Source organism: Oryx dammah, unplaced genomic scaffold (assembly GCF_014754425.2).
Source record: "Oryx dammah isolate SB20612 unplaced genomic scaffold, SCBI_Odam_1.1 HiC_scaffold_9, whole genome shotgun sequence".
Classification (NCBI taxonomy): Eukaryota; Metazoa; Chordata; class Mammalia; order Artiodactyla; family Bovidae; genus Oryx; species Oryx dammah.
This window is the reverse complement of record NW_024070193.1, coordinates 14,051,765-14,069,836: the sequence shown is the minus strand read 5'-3', so window position 1 is coordinate 14,069,836 and position 18,072 is coordinate 14,051,765. Positions and strand designations below refer to the sequence as shown.

Below are 18,072 nucleotides of genomic sequence, written 5' to 3'. Positions count from 1 at the left end.
CATTTTCTCCTAAGGGAAGAGAAAAAAACTTTTAACCCTGAACCCTAAAGGAAAATACCACAGAATCAGTAACTTGAATTGTAATTCTCAATGCAGAGATACTCACCTGGATACTGCCTAAAAAAGCCCTTTGCACTTCCAAAGTACTGCCATATGAGACTTGGGTCACGATCAAAGTTATCCACAAAAACTTTGTTTAGGGATTCAGACCAGTAAACTCCATTGACAATTGCTGGATCTGGAGAAAAACAGAAGTGGAAGAGAGAAAGAAGAGAAATGTTACAAACCAAAGTGAAACTGAACCCGGATGGCATTTCTTACAGCTGACAGATATCACCATGGGGGCTATCAGGCAGGAAGATGTGAAGAAAGTTAAGACCTCCCAAAATGGTTAGCTCCTAGGAACCGAATACATTGGGGCTTCCCCATCCTGCTTGAGCCCGCCAAGCCACCCAAGAGCCTCTGTTTATAACTCCTTACTTGAAAGGCACATCCCTTTTTGGGTAACTTTGAATCTGGCTGAGCAAATAGTTCCTTAGAAAGAAAGAGAGACTTTCTTAGCACTCTGTTCTGCGTTTTGGCTCCTGAGTCAGAACTCAGTATTAAAAACAGGAAAAATGTGTTTTCTGTCACTGCAATCACCTAAGTCAACACAGTCCTGTTTTAGTTCTCTCCACCTCTAACATAAAAGTTTGTTTCAAAAATAAATAAATTGGAATTACACAACTAAATCTCTCTACTTCTTCTGTTCAGCAGATTACGAGCTCCTTGAAGGCAGGAATCATCTTGCCTTGGTAGCCTGCTGCACACCTTTGACCAGCACATGGCAGAAACGCCAGAAATGTTAGATGGATAAAGAAATGAATGGATGGAAGAATAAAACAAAGGTTGTTCTCCAATTCCATACTACTGTCTACTCTTCTGCCCTGTGAATCCATGAGTCAATCTCTTTTCCTCATCCTTAGCAGTCCAAAGATAACCCCTTGCCTTTTGTCCACAGATGAGAATTCAGAGTGAAGACAAAGACAGAAAATAAACAAATTATTTCTTGTATGCTGGTCAAAGATCATCCTCTGATCCCACTGAGGATGCTCTTTAAATGGCCATTTTTCTTTAACCTTAGAAGATTGTATTTCAAAATGATGAAACACTCAGCAAAATTTTGTTATAAGAGAATAGATAACTGTCCACTCCCAGTGTAATGAGGGTTAGGATGAGCAATTAAGCCAGTGTGCTACGACTACTGAGCCCACACTCTAGAGCCTGCAAACCTCAACTGCTGAGCCAGCTCACCTAGAGCTGTGCTCCACAGCAAGAGAAGCCCCCACACAGCAATGAAGAGCAGCCTCAGCTCATCACAACTAGAGAAAGGTTGTGTGCAGAGAAAAAGACCCATAACAGCCAAAAAATAAAATAAGTAAATCTTAAAAAAACCCACAAACATTGACAAAAATGGATTAATGGCCATAGGCATTCATGAAGCCATCAGTGGAGCCAGTCCATTGCCCTGGAGTCCAGCACCCTCACCAGAATCCCTGTGGGACTATGAATCACAGCAACCCCACTGTGGCATCCTCATTTCAAAATCCTTCCATACTTTGCAGACAGTGGGAAAGGGGAGAGATTCCATCAGTCCAGTTAAGTCACACAGCAAGCCAACAAGCAAAGCAACTCTAGAAATGCTTACATAAATTAGGACACCACAAGAAAGCTCACTGTTGGTACTGGTGGTACTGGTGCTCACTACCCCTCCGCCCCGGCTGCCTGCCTTTCCCAGTTGATTCCCTCTAAGAGGATAAGGATGAGACAGAGCTCAAGATATGAGTCTAACTCAGTCACCTTGTCTTACTGTCTCACCTCCAGCCTACCTCATTCTTTCAGACCACTTACCCAGATTAAACAGGCCATTGGGATTCTAACTTTCATCTCAAAGGTAAATGCTCTAACTCTTGTAAACTATAATAAACCACGTCCTAGACCAGGAGAGTGAAAACAATCAACTTTTTCCTGCAAAGTAATTTTGAGTAAGACTTTATCCTCACCATTTTGGAAAATATGGTGCATTATTGTTCCTGTCCAAGCTTGACAATAATTACTGTGACTCACTCCTTGCTGTGAAAGCCACTTATATTAATCCACAAAGGTGCAAATACAATAATGACATTGAAAAATCCACAGTTCTTTGTCTCGTCCATCAATGACTTCAATTATAAAAACTTTCCACAAATTAGAGGCAAAAATTCCATTTCAGTAGCTCTCTGTGTTTCAACATGTTAAAGAGTTCACCATCTTCCAGTTAGACGATTTTTTCTTGAGCATGGTTTCTCTGGTGGTAGTAAAAGGCTTCCCCTGTCTCCAGGTGGCCCTAGTAACCTAGTGAGATTGCTCCTCCCTCTGGGAACTGTGAGCACCTTCAGAAATGCAAAAAGAACTGTGGTATCTGAGGATCATTTCACCCTCTTCATCTGAACACCACAACTTGCACCAAACTTATGCCTCTTTAAGAAAAGGGGGCTTTGGTTCTCCAAGGGTATGGTGAACAATGGGAGTAGAATCAGTAAAAAAAAAAAAAAATATGGCCTAGTTAAAATAGAGGCTGTGTTACACATGTCTGTATGATCAAATATTTGAAATAAGACTTCCTCGGGCTTCTGAAATGATCAGTGTATTGATTTCGCAAGCCTGTTTAGCAAGTAATTTTAATAGAAGCGAAAATCTTGAACTGCTCTCCATTGCTACAGTCATCTAAGAGATGGGAAAAAAAGGAACACTGTGACATTATTAAATGGAGTTTTTATCTAAATATTTAGTTTTTTAAAAAAGACAAGTTAAAAATAATTTTCTCAATAGCACTGACTGACAGAAAGTGAAAGTGAAGCAGCTCAAGGTCAGTGCTACACAGTGTACCCTGTGTACCCAGGCTCCCAGATCCTCCACTGTCCACAGAGGGGGAGGGGAACACTACATCGGGGTGCGGACCGGCAGCCTATTCAGATGTTCCCTCTCTGGGTGCTGAGCTGATTTGCTTTCTTACGGCCACCTGTAAAAGTGACAGCATCCTCCTAAGCAAGCAGCTTTACCTTTTCCCTTGTTTGTGCTTTATTTCAAAATTTGTTAAAAGTTCCCTTTGCTTCAGTTAGGGTTCTTCAGGAGTCTTAAATTAATCTAAGTTTGTGGCTTTACCTTCACCCCTAGTTTATAGGGTTTAATGGACTGTATTAAGTTCCTATGGCTGCTGAAAGAAATTACCAGAAATTGGGGTGGGTGTAGCAGCAGGGGCTTAAAATAACAGAAATCTACTCCAGAGGTCAAGACTCCGAAATCAAGGTGTCTGCAGGGTTGGTTCCTTCTGGAGGCTTGGGGGAGAATCTGTTCCCTGCTTCCCTCCCAGCTCCTGGTGTTAGCCAGCTGCCCTTGACATTTCTTGCCTGATAAACACATCACTCCAATTTCTGCCTCCATCTTCACTTGGCCTCTGCAGGTCTATTTCTGGGTCAAATCTTTTTTATCTTTAAGAAAACCAGTCACTGGATTCGGGGTCCACCCTAAAATTCAAGATGATCTCATCTCAAAAGCTTTAGCTTAATTATATCTGCAAAGACCCTATTTCCAAATATGGTCACATTTGCAGGATGTACCAGAGATGAGGACTTGAACACAGAGGCCACCTTTAGAGGCCACTATTCAATCCACTGCATGTCCTCACACTCTCTTAATTCTCCTATACAACATACCCATACTCCATGGTTGTTAATGTACAGTTTTTAACATCTGAGTTTGATACATGCAGTCTTTTTTCCAAGTGAAGGATGTTTAAGGGCCTTCTACCTTTTCCTCTTTATGGGAACAATTCAGATTTTCATGTCTGCATTATCATTTTATGAGCTTACAATTCTTCCTGACCTCTTTCAATGGATCCCACCTGGAGTGTACCAAATTGGATTCAAATCATTTCCCTTAATGTTTAGTGTTGTGTCAATGCCCAGGCTCTTTACTCAATACAGTGAATTCCACATAACATGTTCCATTTTCTCCAATGTCCCTGTCCATTCCGCATCAATTTATGACTCATACTGGTCAATATCAACAGCAGTTCCTCCTCCTGTTTCCTCCACTTTCTGAGAGATTAAAATACTTCTGATGCCAGTCAAAAATTTATCAGCTGCTCAGCTTTTAGTAAAACAGACTACTAGCAGATGTTTAGAGAGTATGAGTCCCACACCACACTGATCAATTTGAAATTTGTATCTGAAAAGCATTCACACATCCCTGGTCTGTCTTTATAATGTATCATACAACCTATCAAAAATCATCTTAGTAGCTTCCTTTTTTATTTCCCCTAAATAACTGCTCTCATAGGTGCTTTCCTCTCAAGCTTGCACATTGCTACATAGAGGTCACCTCATGTTGCAGATGGCTTTCTTTCTGCACACTCCACACACACACACACACACACACACACACAGACATTTCCTTTCAGTTCTAGTTCTATAAATGAGTAGCCATCACATTTCAGTCCCAAGTTCCATTTTCCTATGCCCTGAGACAATCAGCCTCAAGCAAATTCATGTATGTATAGCACTTAGCACAGCAACTGGCACATATAGAACACTCCATAAACAGTGACCATCACTTTCTCCATGTCTTAGCAAATAAATAAGGTTCTGAGATGACTCCCAACTTTCCTCCCTGTCCTCTGCAGGATGCCTCTGAGCAGTACTGCCGTACTGGTGCAGTCACCAGCCTGGAACTCAGGCTCTGGAGCTGGAGTCTCAGGTTTAAGACCTCACTCAACACTTGTTAGCTAACGGCCTGGATCTGGGACTTAACCTCCCTGAGTCTCAGTGTCTTCATCTGTAGAAAGCAAATGAGAGCAGGTCTCCCTCAAGAATTGGTGATACAAAGTGCTCAGCAGGAGGGCTCCAAAACTGTCAGTGAGTACATCATCAGTTGCAGCTCTGTGGTGAGCCGCTGACACCCCAACCAGGGTAGTCCAGCTGTCCTAGGACCACCCAGGCAAGGTTCTATGTATCTTCCCCCCTTCCTCAAATTATCAGGGCCAGGCACGCTTGACGACTCTTCCATTCGTTCAGTTGATGAATATTTATCGAGCATCTACTATCTCAGGTATTCGGCACTGAAGCAGACAGATGATAAAGCTAACATTTCAATCTGAGGAGGGGAGACAAGGAAAAAGATATAAGAATTCAAAATAGAAATTGGTGTGATGAAGAAAATTAAAAGAGATGGTAGACTTGAGAGTTACCTTATGTGATTAGTCAGGGGAAGAGGGGTTACTCAAATTGGTGGTCAAAAATGACCTCTTTGAGGAGACACCTGAATGCTAAGAAAGAATCAGATCAAAACGTCCTTGGGAGCAAAAGCTCTCCAGGCAAAGGGAATAGCAAGTTCTAATGTTCACAGCAGAGAAGAAGCCTGTGTCTTGGGAGCAAAACAATAAAGCTAGGAGTGCTGCTGGAGACTTGTGAGCAAAAACGAGAGTACAAGAATAGGATGGGAGAGGTGGGCAAGCTGTGGTGAGGATTTCAGCAGCTCGCTAAAAGTTTTCTGCCAATTGTACATTTTCTAACAGATATAATCTGTGCGCCACCAGTGCCAAGGCCCATCACACTTTTATTTGTGGTTCCAAAATCAAATTTCTTTTCTTCTAAAATCTATAGCCAGCATTGCCTTCTTCCTTTTTTCCAGGACACACTCTTCCAGCAATCAGGATCTTTACGCATGCCTTACTATTTGAGTTTCCTCTCCAGACTTCAAAGTTACCTGATACTTTCTCCATCCTTTTTTTCAGTATCATTTATTCTACAGTGAATCAGCAGTACTGTGTGAAACTTGCCATTTTCTACCACAAAATATGAACCCATTTCTAGAGAATCTGAGTATACATGAACAGTTAGAATTACAAACTACTTTTACCCAAAAACCATTGTTAAAAGGGAAGGGACTGAATTCATGTTCAACTGTGTTTCTAAAGTATGGCCCTTTAAAGAAGGTATTTATTTCCTTCCTTGAACAAGCTGGAGGAAGGATTTGGGGCTTTCCTAAAGGTCTTTAAAGGTGTGTGACTCCTGGATATGAAATTACACCAGCAAAGGAACTGCCAGGGGCACTGAGTCCACACAGCTTTCCTTAGCACTGCATGTTGGACCAGATTCAAGAGGAGAATGGCTGGAGACGTTTCATGTCTCCCATTTCAGCAAGCAAATGACATCTTTGGTTCATTCTAAATAGATAAGAGATTAAATAATGAATACTTTTGATGCTAATTATCAAGCACTTAATGTGTACTGGAAAATAGCCCTTAATGTGTGTTGAATTATAAAATAGATTTATTAGCCAAATATTTATCCTTCCTCTAAAACTTAGATGTGTTACGATATTAAATGCAGCCTGCTTTTCACAAATCTGGAGGCATTTTCTGGCAGTCCTGGGATGAGATGGATAAGGAAGACTCACGGTCCAGGGCTGAACCATCTGGATGGAGTTGGGGAGGAAAATGAGTGGGAAACCAGTTTGGCAAAACCTAACCTCTAGACTCGCAGTCTGCTGTCCTGCTAGACTTCAGGGCTCATTCCCCAGTGGGATTTCACATTAGTGACTGAAATTGTTTGTTAGGATTTCTTGCCTTAAATACAGCAACTTTAAGCAGTCCTCCTTTAACATATTTCAATTTTTGTGGAGAAATTTGTGTTTCTTCCTCCTTGTCACTTGTTATCCCCCTGGAATAAACCATTCCCAAGTCTTTGTCAGAGATACTAAGAAAAAGCAAATTATGAAATAGAAATATTATGAGATAGAAATCAAAATAACAATGATAATGATAGCAGCAGAGACTGCCAGGTCTGGCACATTTACAACGTGCCAAGCACTATGCTGAACAGTTACAAACTCTTTCTAGTTCCATTTTAAAGATAAGGAAACTGATTCTGAGAGTCCTGAAGTCCACTGTCCCAGTACATCACCTCCCCAAGGTAGAGATCAGCTAAATTCCGTGTTGTGTCTAAGCTATTAAATGGAAGAAGAGCAGAAAGAGGCCTTGAACTCTATTTACTACCCACCAGACAGTATGAGGTGGAAAGGAAAGGAAAGGTGGCATGAGAGGTGCGTCTAGACACCAGGCAACACTGAAGCACAGAGCAGGCTGTCTGCCCCCAGCCAGCACCAAATAGATGAAGTGGGCGATTCCTGGAGGAGGGGGCTGGGATCAGGCTTTCTTGCGGGCCCTGACAAAATATCATCACACCAAGTACTCCAGGCATGTGAGGGAGTTGAAGAGGACATGGTGGATGAAGATAATGTAGAGTTCATCTGCAAGGGTCCTCCAACGTGTCCCCCTTGGGGCCTCTGCTGCAGAGCCACAGTGAAGCTCTTTCAACACCATCAGCATTTGGATTTGGGGGCTGCTTGCAGAGGGGATTTTTACAAGGCATAAAATCTTAGATAAGATACTCCAGAGTGAAACTAAGCATGGTGGGACTTTGGATTCTAAAGTGGCATCTGATAAACTGTAGTTAAGCTGGTATCATCAATGTAAAACACCTCATTTGATATGTGATCTTGTCCCATTAACTAAGTCTCCCTTGAGGCCTCTAACAAAAAGCTGAAGATTTGCTCTGATTGGAAAGGGAATAAAACTCACCTCAGGTTCAGAGACAGGGTGAACACTATCACCCCTTTCCCACCAACAAGTACAAGCATAACACCAGCCTTGCAAGAGCCTTGCTGCAGCTCCCTGGAACTTGGCATCCTGATTGCAAGTCTGGGCTGAATTCCAAGGCCAGATCGTACAGCCTGACCCAGAAGTTTCAGTACTTTCTGCTAAGCCATCACTCAGAGACTACAACTCACTGCCCAGTGCTCTAAGATGCTCTGGCCTGGCCCAGGAGCCCTTTCCAAATCCAGTTCCCCTTCAGCTCCCAACATATACCCACAACCCCATCCTGAACAATCTTACTGATGCTTTTTCTCTTGTTACATTTATAGAAGCTGTTCCTACTGCCATTGGACAACCCATTTAAAGGGTATAAATCGTGTCATATTTTCTATCATTCTCCAAAGCATTTAGCTCCTGTACTGGATGCAGTATGCACTTATTCATTCATTCATTCAGAAAAAGGTGGCTGAATGACTACTATGGGCCAGGCATTGTGCTAGGATTTGGGGGCAAAGCAATGGGAAAAACTAGGCAAAGCCTTAACTCAGCAGCAAGGATAGTTCAGTGGGGAAAACAGAGAATCCAATAGTTATCTAATTAAATATATGATTATAGTCATGATTAGTATCAGAAAGGGCAAAACATGATGCTAGGGAACATGTTCTTAGGCAAGGTCTCCATAGTATATCATTGATCAAGCTGGAATTTGAGAAATAAATAGGCACTAAAGTGGGGAGGGGGTAGAGTGGCTCTGCCATTGCCAACTGAAATTTCAATACCTGGAATTCAGAGGACAAAAAGCTGGTGGGGGTGGGGGTAGCTCAGGATGAGAACCTAGCAGGACCTTGAAGACCCTAGGCTGCAGTCTGTTGGTCATCTCAGGAGCAATGGAGGCCCCTAGCAGGTCTGAAGAGAAGGCAAGCACAAACTGCTGCCATTTGGAAAGCAACCCAGCAGAAGCAGGAAGGTGGGGGTGGAAAGGCCTGTGTAGAGGTACTGCTGCCCTTCCAGGGGCACAAGATGGTGCTTGCACTAGGGTGGCAGAATGGCAGTGAGAGAAGCCACTGATACAGAAAGGACGAGCTCACCAAACGTGTTTTGTGCTCTGAAGCCAGGTACTTATTCCAGAGGTAGAAGCTCTCTTCTGCATTGTCCCAGCATCCAAGCAGGGAGTCCTCAACAGCAGGAAGGCTGGAGGACAGTGCTCCAGAGCACTGCATCCTGGGGGCATTTGCCCCAAAGGGAGCTGGCATGTTCCTTAGCACACGAGTGGGAAAAATCTACTGATGGAAACAGGGAAGAGTTTGTCCTCCAGCAGCTGTATTGTCACAGATTTGCTAACGCTGATTTCTTTGCTGCGACAGTCCTCAGAATGCACATCGCTGCTAGCCATTCTTGCAGCATGTCTCTAATTGATGGAACTTATTCATAAGAAGCATGGAAAAGAAAAGGAAGAAGCCCTGGACCACACATTTGGGTCTGGAAACCTTCAGCAAGACTCTGGGCACTGCTGTAGTCTCACATGGTGCCAGCTGCCCACGTGCCTGTGCCTTATGGTCACAGCTCCTGGAAAAGCACATCCTATTGCAGAAGGATGGGAGAACCGAGGTTCTGTGAGGGGAGAGCTACACCGTCTGAGATGGGCTCGGTGGTCCTTTTCACCTGAAGTGTCCCTCAGAGGAGGCAGTGCAGGGGATGCAGGTATAGGGTAGGGTGGGGTCATAGACACTCAGTCCTGGGCCTCTGTCCCAAATACACCCCCCCAACCCCACCCCCAGCAAAGTAAAGACAAATAAACTTATCCACTCAGTCAACAAGTGTTCAAAAATACCTAGGGTACTTGAATTCTTGTTCTATGTTCCATGGTGGGGGGTGGGAGTACAGCAACACAAAGAAACAATGCTGGAGAAAACTGATGTTAAAACAAATCACACACGATAAAAAACAGCTCCCAACTAGAGAACAGACTATACAGCTCTCATCATCTGGTACGGACCCATTCCTGATATTCACTCAGAAAGTCTCCTCTCATTTCAACCTTTCAGAAGAGAGAAAGGAATTTAAAACATACTTCCTTCCATCTTGTGGCTCCCAGTAAAATATGATTTTGTAAGCCTGCCATTTGCACCGATGCTATCAGGTTTTTATTGATATTTAATATAAACATAGCCCCGAGGCTAGCAGGTACCCTGACAGGGTCTGAAATATAATTGCCAGGGAACTGTACAAATGTGTGTAGCAATTAAGGAGCTGTCAGGGATATTGCCGGTGTGAAGACATAGAGCTATGGGATGGACAAAGGAAGGCGCTGAATCAGAGGCTGAGGGAGCAGAGGCTGCAGAGGAAACATGGCAGCGTATCACCAGGCAGTGGGTCCAGAAGCCACAGGCAGGCAGGTAAGTGGACTGCAGACACTCAGAAAGGCAGACAGAGCCAAGTGTAACCGTGCTGTTTGTTTGTAACCTCTGAAGGCAGAGAGCTGATTCTCCTGCATCTGCTTAGATTTATATGGAGAGATGACAAGCAGCCTTGAGTCTGGCTTCTGAGAGAGGCCCAGGTTGGGGCATAGTAAGGAATTAATAATCTGTACTGCTTTTAAGACCTGTCACAAAGTACCAGCCTGAAAAACTGGCTTGTAGGTAGGAAAGATGGAGATGAATATGGATGAAAGATGAGTTCTAAGTGAGGAAGAAGGAAATATGAGCCTGCTGGGAGACAAGGTACAGCAGAAGGAAGATTTGAGCTGAGCCCTGGGGAGGACCATAGAACTTCTCTGCACTGCATTTCAGGGCAAGTCCTGCCCACATTTACGCCGTCGTTGATTTAAGATGCCACTTAGATAATGGAGGTGCACACGCACTCTCCTCCCTTTACCAGGATCACATCATCCTTGGAGATGCTGGAAACCAGGTCTTTATAACTGGATGAGGTAGGGTGAGGAAAAAGGAGGCGGGGGGTGGGGGTTTAGTTAATGGCCGGAGTTTGAAAATCAGAATGACCAGCTCTAGTAATACAGTCTTTTGTGCCTTCATTTACGTTTAAATTCCCAGGAAAGAACACCCTTTCTCAAATTTTGAATGCTACTGCTACATGTCAGAGCTACATATAGCCACTGAAATAGCAAAATAAAGAAATTTTAATCTCCTTTTTTCAAACTATGGATGGGAAGGGGCTTATGCCTTGCCCTCAGCTCCTTCTCAAAACAACACACACACACACAAACACACACACACACACAATATGCCATCCCAGGTAAGTGCTTTCAGGTAGAAGACAAACAAATCTTTAAAGACTTTGGCCTTTGTATATTTCGTTACATCAGAGTAATTTTAAGGAAAACATCAAACCCATGGATACGCAGATTATTACTTGGAACAAGGCTATATGTATTTAGATAAAATAAAGAGAGTCAATTTAAAGATAAGCACTAAGTAATCAGACAGGCATTGGGCAGAAACAGATGAAGATGAGAGTACGGCCCATGAACGACTGGGACTGGGGAAACGTAGCTCCAGGGGCTCAAAGCGCCCATGCTCATCATCTCCTCCCAGCTTCCTGCCTAGGCAACTCTCACCCCAACCTTAACAGCACCTACACCAAAAGGGTGACAGGTGACCTGTGAACACATTTCTTGTATAAAGAAAACTGTGGGTTTTCTTTAAATATATATATATATAAATGATATATCCTCTATGTCTTCTAGCTCTGAAACTGACAAAATCCTGAGGGCATTCAGCCCCAAGAATAAGAAAATATAGTTGTGATCACATAACCAAGGGCATTTCTAGCTTAACACTGCTAAAAGTATATAAAAAGAAGTCAGAAATAGGCCTGAGAAAGGGCAGAAAGATGCTCTAAGACGCAGACAATGTTCTCTGCAGACAGGCTGCAGGGACGATCCACCCCCTCAAGAGTTCTGTGGAAGAAGCCAATTTCATGCCAAGGTGGTTTTGATGGATATGGCACCAGAGAACTGGGTTCATATGGCTAAAACATTATAGGAATTTGCTTTTGATGCTCAATTTCATGTGAAGATATTCAGGTCATAAGCTCCCTTCACTCCCACCCCAGCCCCTAACGTTGGAAGTTCAAACTTCTCCCAAAGAGCATGATGTCCACTAGGAATAATGCCAGCTTCTAACAATGCTGGCCAAGAATTAATAACAAGGATGTACCAGCCATCTTTCCACCAGACCTCATTCACCCCACAAATGCTGGTATCAACTTTATTTATTTTATTTTATTTTTTTTGGCTTGCTGAACAACAGCAGTGGGCCCAATTAATTGAGACCAAATGACTTTATGGATCTTCAGAGGCTAATACACACTGGATCCTGAGTGGCAGGGATGGGTGCTTGATGCTGCCCTTCTCTTGTCACATAAGATTGTAAAAAATCAAAGGCTGTAGGTTTAACTCTATTTCATGATTTGTAACTAGCATGAGCATATAATTATCCAAACTGGATCATTTTTGAGAGGAACTATTTTTATTAATGAATAGAGATAAATAGTGTAAGTATATTGTCAACAGGACATAATGGACAGACACTCCATTTATAACCCATCCCATTCCACAGGGAATGGAACTCAGTGACTGTGTGTGTGTGTGTGTGTGTGTGTGTGTGTGTGTGCAAGCGCAAGTATGTGTGTGTGATCTCTGATGTGATCATGATGTGCACAATCAAAAAGGATTGGTCAGGAATCATTTTATAACAATACATCAAACACCTTCTTTTAACACTTAGCCAATCATTGTATATAAAACCACGGCCTTTTGAGTATCGGGAGCAGATGGCTAGCTGTGAATGTTCAGCCAAAGTGATTTATTGATGGGAAGAGAAACAGAGAACATTAATTAATCCACTAAATTGCTTAACTGGATGCTACTTAAGACTGTTTCTACTGTAATTATGTCAATATATCCTCTACTTCTTCAAGCTGGGAATCCCTCCAATTTAAGGACCCAAATAGCCAAATTAAAATACCTTTAAAAATTCTGCCCCATATAACTGCTTAGGGGTAGAAACTGCTTCAAGGGTAGGTTGGTCATCCAGAGATTGTCAATGGTTTCATAAAGGTTCTGGTTTCTGTCTTTCTATTTTGTATCTCACTGGGCTGGCTCCATCCTCAGATCCTATTTCTCACACATCCTAGCCTTGTACCCTGCAGCCCTTGCCCCAGCATCTCCAAGCTTTCCTCTGATGGGGCCAGAGAATTGCTGGGGCACTTAAATCATCAACAATTTTCCCACCCTACTCACAGGTGGCATGTGAGATTTTCAAATGTCTTACTTTAGTTGACTTTGACCACTGTATGCCCATCCCTGAGCTAATCAAAAACACGAAGGAAAAGGGGAGTGGGATGAATTGGGATGGACATACATACAATATTGATACTATATATAAAATAGGTAAGTGATGAGAACCCACTGTATAGCTCACAGAACCCTGCTCAGTGCTCTGTGGCAACCTAAATGGGAAGGAAACACAAAAGAGAGGGATATATGTATACATACAGTTGATTCTCTCCACTGTACAGTAGAAACTAACACAGCATTGTAAAGCAACTATACTCTAAAAAGTTAATTTAAAAAAAATAATAAAGTGCACTAGATATTAAAAGGTTAAAAAGTGGAAAAAAAAAGAAAACTTGGAGAAGAATGAGGCATACTGATCAAATCTGCTTCAACACACTAAGTCTTGGGTCTGATTTAAAGCCCAGCAGCCATGAAAGAGTTGGACACGACTGAGCAACTTCACTTTCATTTTTCATTTTCATGCATTGGAGAAGGAAATGGCAACCCACTCCAGTGTTCTTGCCTGGAGAATCCCAGGGACAGGGAAGCCTGGTGGGCTGCCGTCTATGGGGTCGCACAGAGTCGGACACGACTGAAGAGACTTAGCAACAGCAGCAGCAGCCATGAAAGATAGTCGGGGTGGCACTGGCAGGAAGAGGAAAGACAGGGTGCCAAACCAGACATATCTCCTCCAAGTCTTCAATATGGTCACAAACACCCAAAGAGTCATCACAGAGGCCACAAAATCATGTGACCTGGGATTTCACCAATCACTAATTCTGTTAAATAATTTAAATCTGGCAGGATCATTCCCCAAGTGAAGCATTTTCATACCACACCAGGGTACAAAAAGTTTGTTCAGTGTTCTAAAGGTACATGGCGGACAGAAGAAAGCTAATCAAGGAAAGTTTAATGCAAATGATAGATCTCTTGAGATACAAGGGAAAAAAAAATCAAAGACAGGAGAAAGAAATGCTTTGTGGGAAATAATGCATCAAGTTCAGAAGATTACATGCTACAAATAACAATGAAAAAGAAAAAAATGCTATCGCTACTAAAATAAAACCAACCAGACCATACATATTTAACAGAAACTTCACCAAGGAAAAAGCCAGCTGCTGCGAAAATGATGTATGACAAGGACAGTCTTCAGAAATGGAAGCTGATCTCCAAAGCTTTCAAGGACAGACCTACTTACATATTTTAGTTGGAATTGTTTTAATAAGAGCATGCTTTCAAGTCAAAGCATGAAAAATCTTTTCTTAAAAATTTTAGTTGTCCAAACTTTATTATTTTCTTATTTGTGGAAATATTTATTCCGGAAGGTCTAGCAATAAAGATGCTAAAACTTTTATATAGCGATGGTGGTTTATTTAATCAGTTTGATTAAATAGTTTTAAAACATTTTAAATTGCTAGAAGTAGAGTAAATCAAAACTCCAGTAACTTTTTGGAGTCCTAATATATTTGATTATAATTTTAGTATAAAAGGTAAAAAGACAAGCCATCTATGCAAATACAATAGAATTCAGCTTTCTTATTTAATCTACCATGATTTCACCCTTTGGTCTGTTTGATCATTGTTAAATAGCTTGGTTCTATTTTGTATGTAAATTAAAGGGAATGCAAATGTAAAGCTGATGCTATTTCAACAGCATTTACATGGTTAGAATATAACAAAGTATGTGTTAGAACTGAAAGTCACGTTACACATGGAATGTCCCAAAGCAAGGACCATCCATGATGCCAGGTCAGAATTTACAAGGTCAAAACAAAAAAGGCTACTTTGAGACTTCTCTGGTGGTACAGTGGATAAGAATCCATCTGCCAGTGTAGGGGATATGGATTTGATAACTGGTCCGGAAAGTTTCCACAAACCACGGAGCAACTAAGCCTTTGTGCCACAAATACTGAGCCCGCACCCTAGAACCCTCGAGCTGCCACTACTGAGACTATATTGCTAAAACCACCGAAGCCCGTGTGCCTAGAGCCTGTGGTCTGCAACAAGAGAAGTCACCACGATAAGAAGCCCAAGCACAGCAACTGGAGAGTAGCCCCTGTTTCCCGCAACTAGAGAAATCCTGTGTGCAGCAACGAAGATTAAGCACAATCAAAAAACTATGTTTTTAAAAAAGGCAAGCTGGTCACTGTGAGGTCATGAATGAGTGGACTCCACAATAAGAATAAGAAACGATGTGAAGAGAGGATAATAAAGTTTGTTTCAGAACAATAGTTTATCATCAAACATAGAATTATTTAAGAGAAGACATGTTATTCAAAGCAAATATTTAATTTAATTTCAAGTTGTTCAATAGTTGTTCTCTAAAACATATTATGTATTTACCACGTATATATGGAGATCTTATCTCTCACAATTGAATAAAGAATAAGACACAGTTAATTAGCATATGAGATCAATACAAATTCCTACCAGCGGGTCAATCCAATTCTGAATAATACAGTCTATATAAGAAGAAAAGGAAAGAAAAGAAATACAAGAAAATATAGGCTCTTATGTTTTGAAAGTAGTGGACTACAGGGCACTTAGGAGTACAAAAAAATTAATAACTTTCTGAGTCCTTAACTCTCTCCAGACACTGTCTTTAAAACAAAGGAGAAAAAAAAAGGTTCAAATGTTTAAAATCTCTCCAAAACTATTAGCAAAAACAATATGGAAATACATAACAGATGCACAAAGGCATCTTGGGATGAATATATTACAGACCCACAGCTACAAATTCTAAAATCTACTTAATTGTGCCAAAGAGAAACATACGAAAGACCTTTGATAAACAAAATACAGACAGCATTTCAAAAAAAAAAAAAGATTCTTGAGGTCTTGAGCCAAGGACTATTCCTCAGTTGGATATTTCAGACTCTGACTAGACCACCAAAACAGGCTCTGCTGTCAAGCTGGCCACCTCTGAGAACAGTGACACAGCCCAAGCCTTGGTTCTAGATGGTGAGAGAGCGTAATAATAAATGAATACTGTAAGAAGATTCCACTTGGGGCTTTTCATCTTAGACCAAATATAGAGCTATTTTCTTGGGGGGAGAGAATGGAAATCAGTTTTATTCTTTCCCTTAAAAAATAACTTCTCATAATTAACAAAATATCCTCAATATTTGAAATAATCATATGATCAGAGAGAAAACTGAAACCACTCTAATTCCGTTCATAACCACTGCTGACATTCTGATGTTCAAGCCATCTATTCCCTTCTCTGTACATTTTGCTTGCATAAACTTGAATTGTGTTGTATGTATGCATTCACAACTTAAACCCTTCCTTTTTATTCCATTTATCAGTTTACCAAGACATATACACCACCCTCATCTGTAATAGCAGGACAGCATTCCACTGAAAATGGGGAGAAGTAAAGAAGTCTGTTTTCCTGAGTGGTATTTTCCATACCTAGAGTCTTTGGAGGGATTTGCTTTAAGATAAATAACTTCCTCACAAGTGTAAGAAGAAAAGTGCCAGTGTACAGAGAAGCAAAGCCTATTTTTCACTACAGAAATGTACACGCATAAGCCAGTTCAACAGCTCACTGTTCTTGACATGTCCAAAATGATCCCCCCAAACCTTTCTCTCTCATCTTTTTCCTATAAACAAACAGTATCATTGTTTCAGCTTTTCATTATGAAATACTTTCAGACTTCAAAACATTTGCAAAAAGTGTGGGAAAAAAAGAATCCCATATACCCTTTATGTACTTCACCCAACTTCCCCAAAGGTTAACCTCTTACTAAACCACAGTCCAATAATCAAAACCACACCTCGTATAATACTAGCACCCCATCTACAGATCTTCTTTAAATCCCATCCACAGCACCAGATCCAATCCAGGACCACACATTCCAGCAGCTGTCCTGTCTCTTTGTGTGGTCAGCTCAGTTCAGTTCAGTCGCTCAGTCATGTCCGACTCTTTGTGACCCCATGAACCACAGCACGCCAGGCCTCTCTGTCCATCACCAACTCCTGGAGGCCACCCAAACCCATGTCCATTGAGTCAGTGATGCTATCCAACCATCCCATCCTCTGTCATCCCCTTCTCCTCCTGCCCTCAATCTTTCCCAGCATCAGTGTCTTTTCAAATGAGTCAGCTCTTCACATAAGGTGCTCAGTCACATCCAACTCTTGGCGACCCCACGGACATTAGCCCACCAGTCTCCTCTTTCCATGGGATTTTCCAAGCAAGAATACTGGAGTGGGTTTCCATGCCTTCCTCCAAGGGATCTTCTCAACCCAGGGATGAAACCCAAGTCTCTTGTGTATCCTGCATTGCAGGCGGATTCTTTGCCGCTTGAGCCAACAGGGAAGTCCATCCAGTCTCTTGAGTGTCCTCTAATCCACACAGCTCCCTCCTCAGGTTTTCTCCATCTTTCATGATGTGGATACCTTCCACCTCCCCTGCAGTCCTGCAGGAAACTGTCTATCAGGACTCAGAGAAGCCCTGATTAGTCTGTTGCTTAATACAGCTCCCATAACAAAATCCTCCAACTGAGCAGCTTAACACAACAGAAATGACTTCTCTCACTCTTCTGGGGACCAGAAGTACAAAATCAAGGTGTCAGCAAGGCTGGTTTCTTCTGGAGGCTCCAAGTGAGAAACGGCCCCACGTCCTTCTTCTATTAACATGATCTAGTGATTACTGGCAATCCCTGGCATTCCGTGGCCTGTCTAAGCATAACTCCAATCTCTATTTTGGTATTTATATAAATACCCTCCTCTATGTTTGTCTCTGTGTACCTGTTCTCTTCTTAAGATACTAGTCACTGGATTTAGGACCCACCCTAAAATCCAATACAATCTCATCTCCAGATCCTGCCAAGATCCTCTTTCCAATTGAAGCCACACAGTCTGAAGTGGACATGAATTCTTGAGGGAACATTATTCAATCCACTAAGATGTTCTTCAACTCAGTTGTTTAACATATATTTTTTGGACAATGACTAGGTTAGGAGTCCTGTTAGATAATTTTTCACATTATCTTTTTATGAGACAGCATGAGTAGGTGAAAAGGATCATTTAATCTCTTTTTCTTTCTCTTCTTTTGGCCACACCATGCAGTTTACAGGATCTCAATTCCCTGACCATG

The 18,072-nt window shown here is 41.8% G+C and overlaps 1 protein-coding gene across 2 annotated transcripts in view; it reads right to left on the bottom strand.

Annotated features, from left to right (window-relative positions):
* Positions 1-18,072, bottom strand: part of CACNA2D3 (calcium voltage-gated channel auxiliary subunit alpha2delta 3) — an 874,546-nt gene that overhangs the window by 430,675 nt on the left and 425,799 nt on the right. For both annotated transcript variants that reach the window (XM_040246536.1, XM_040246537.1), the window contains exon 6: positions 107-238. In XM_040246536.1, the coding sequence (XP_040102470.1) occupies positions 107-238 (132 nt within the window). The remainder of the gene's footprint in view (positions 1-106; positions 239-18,072) is intronic.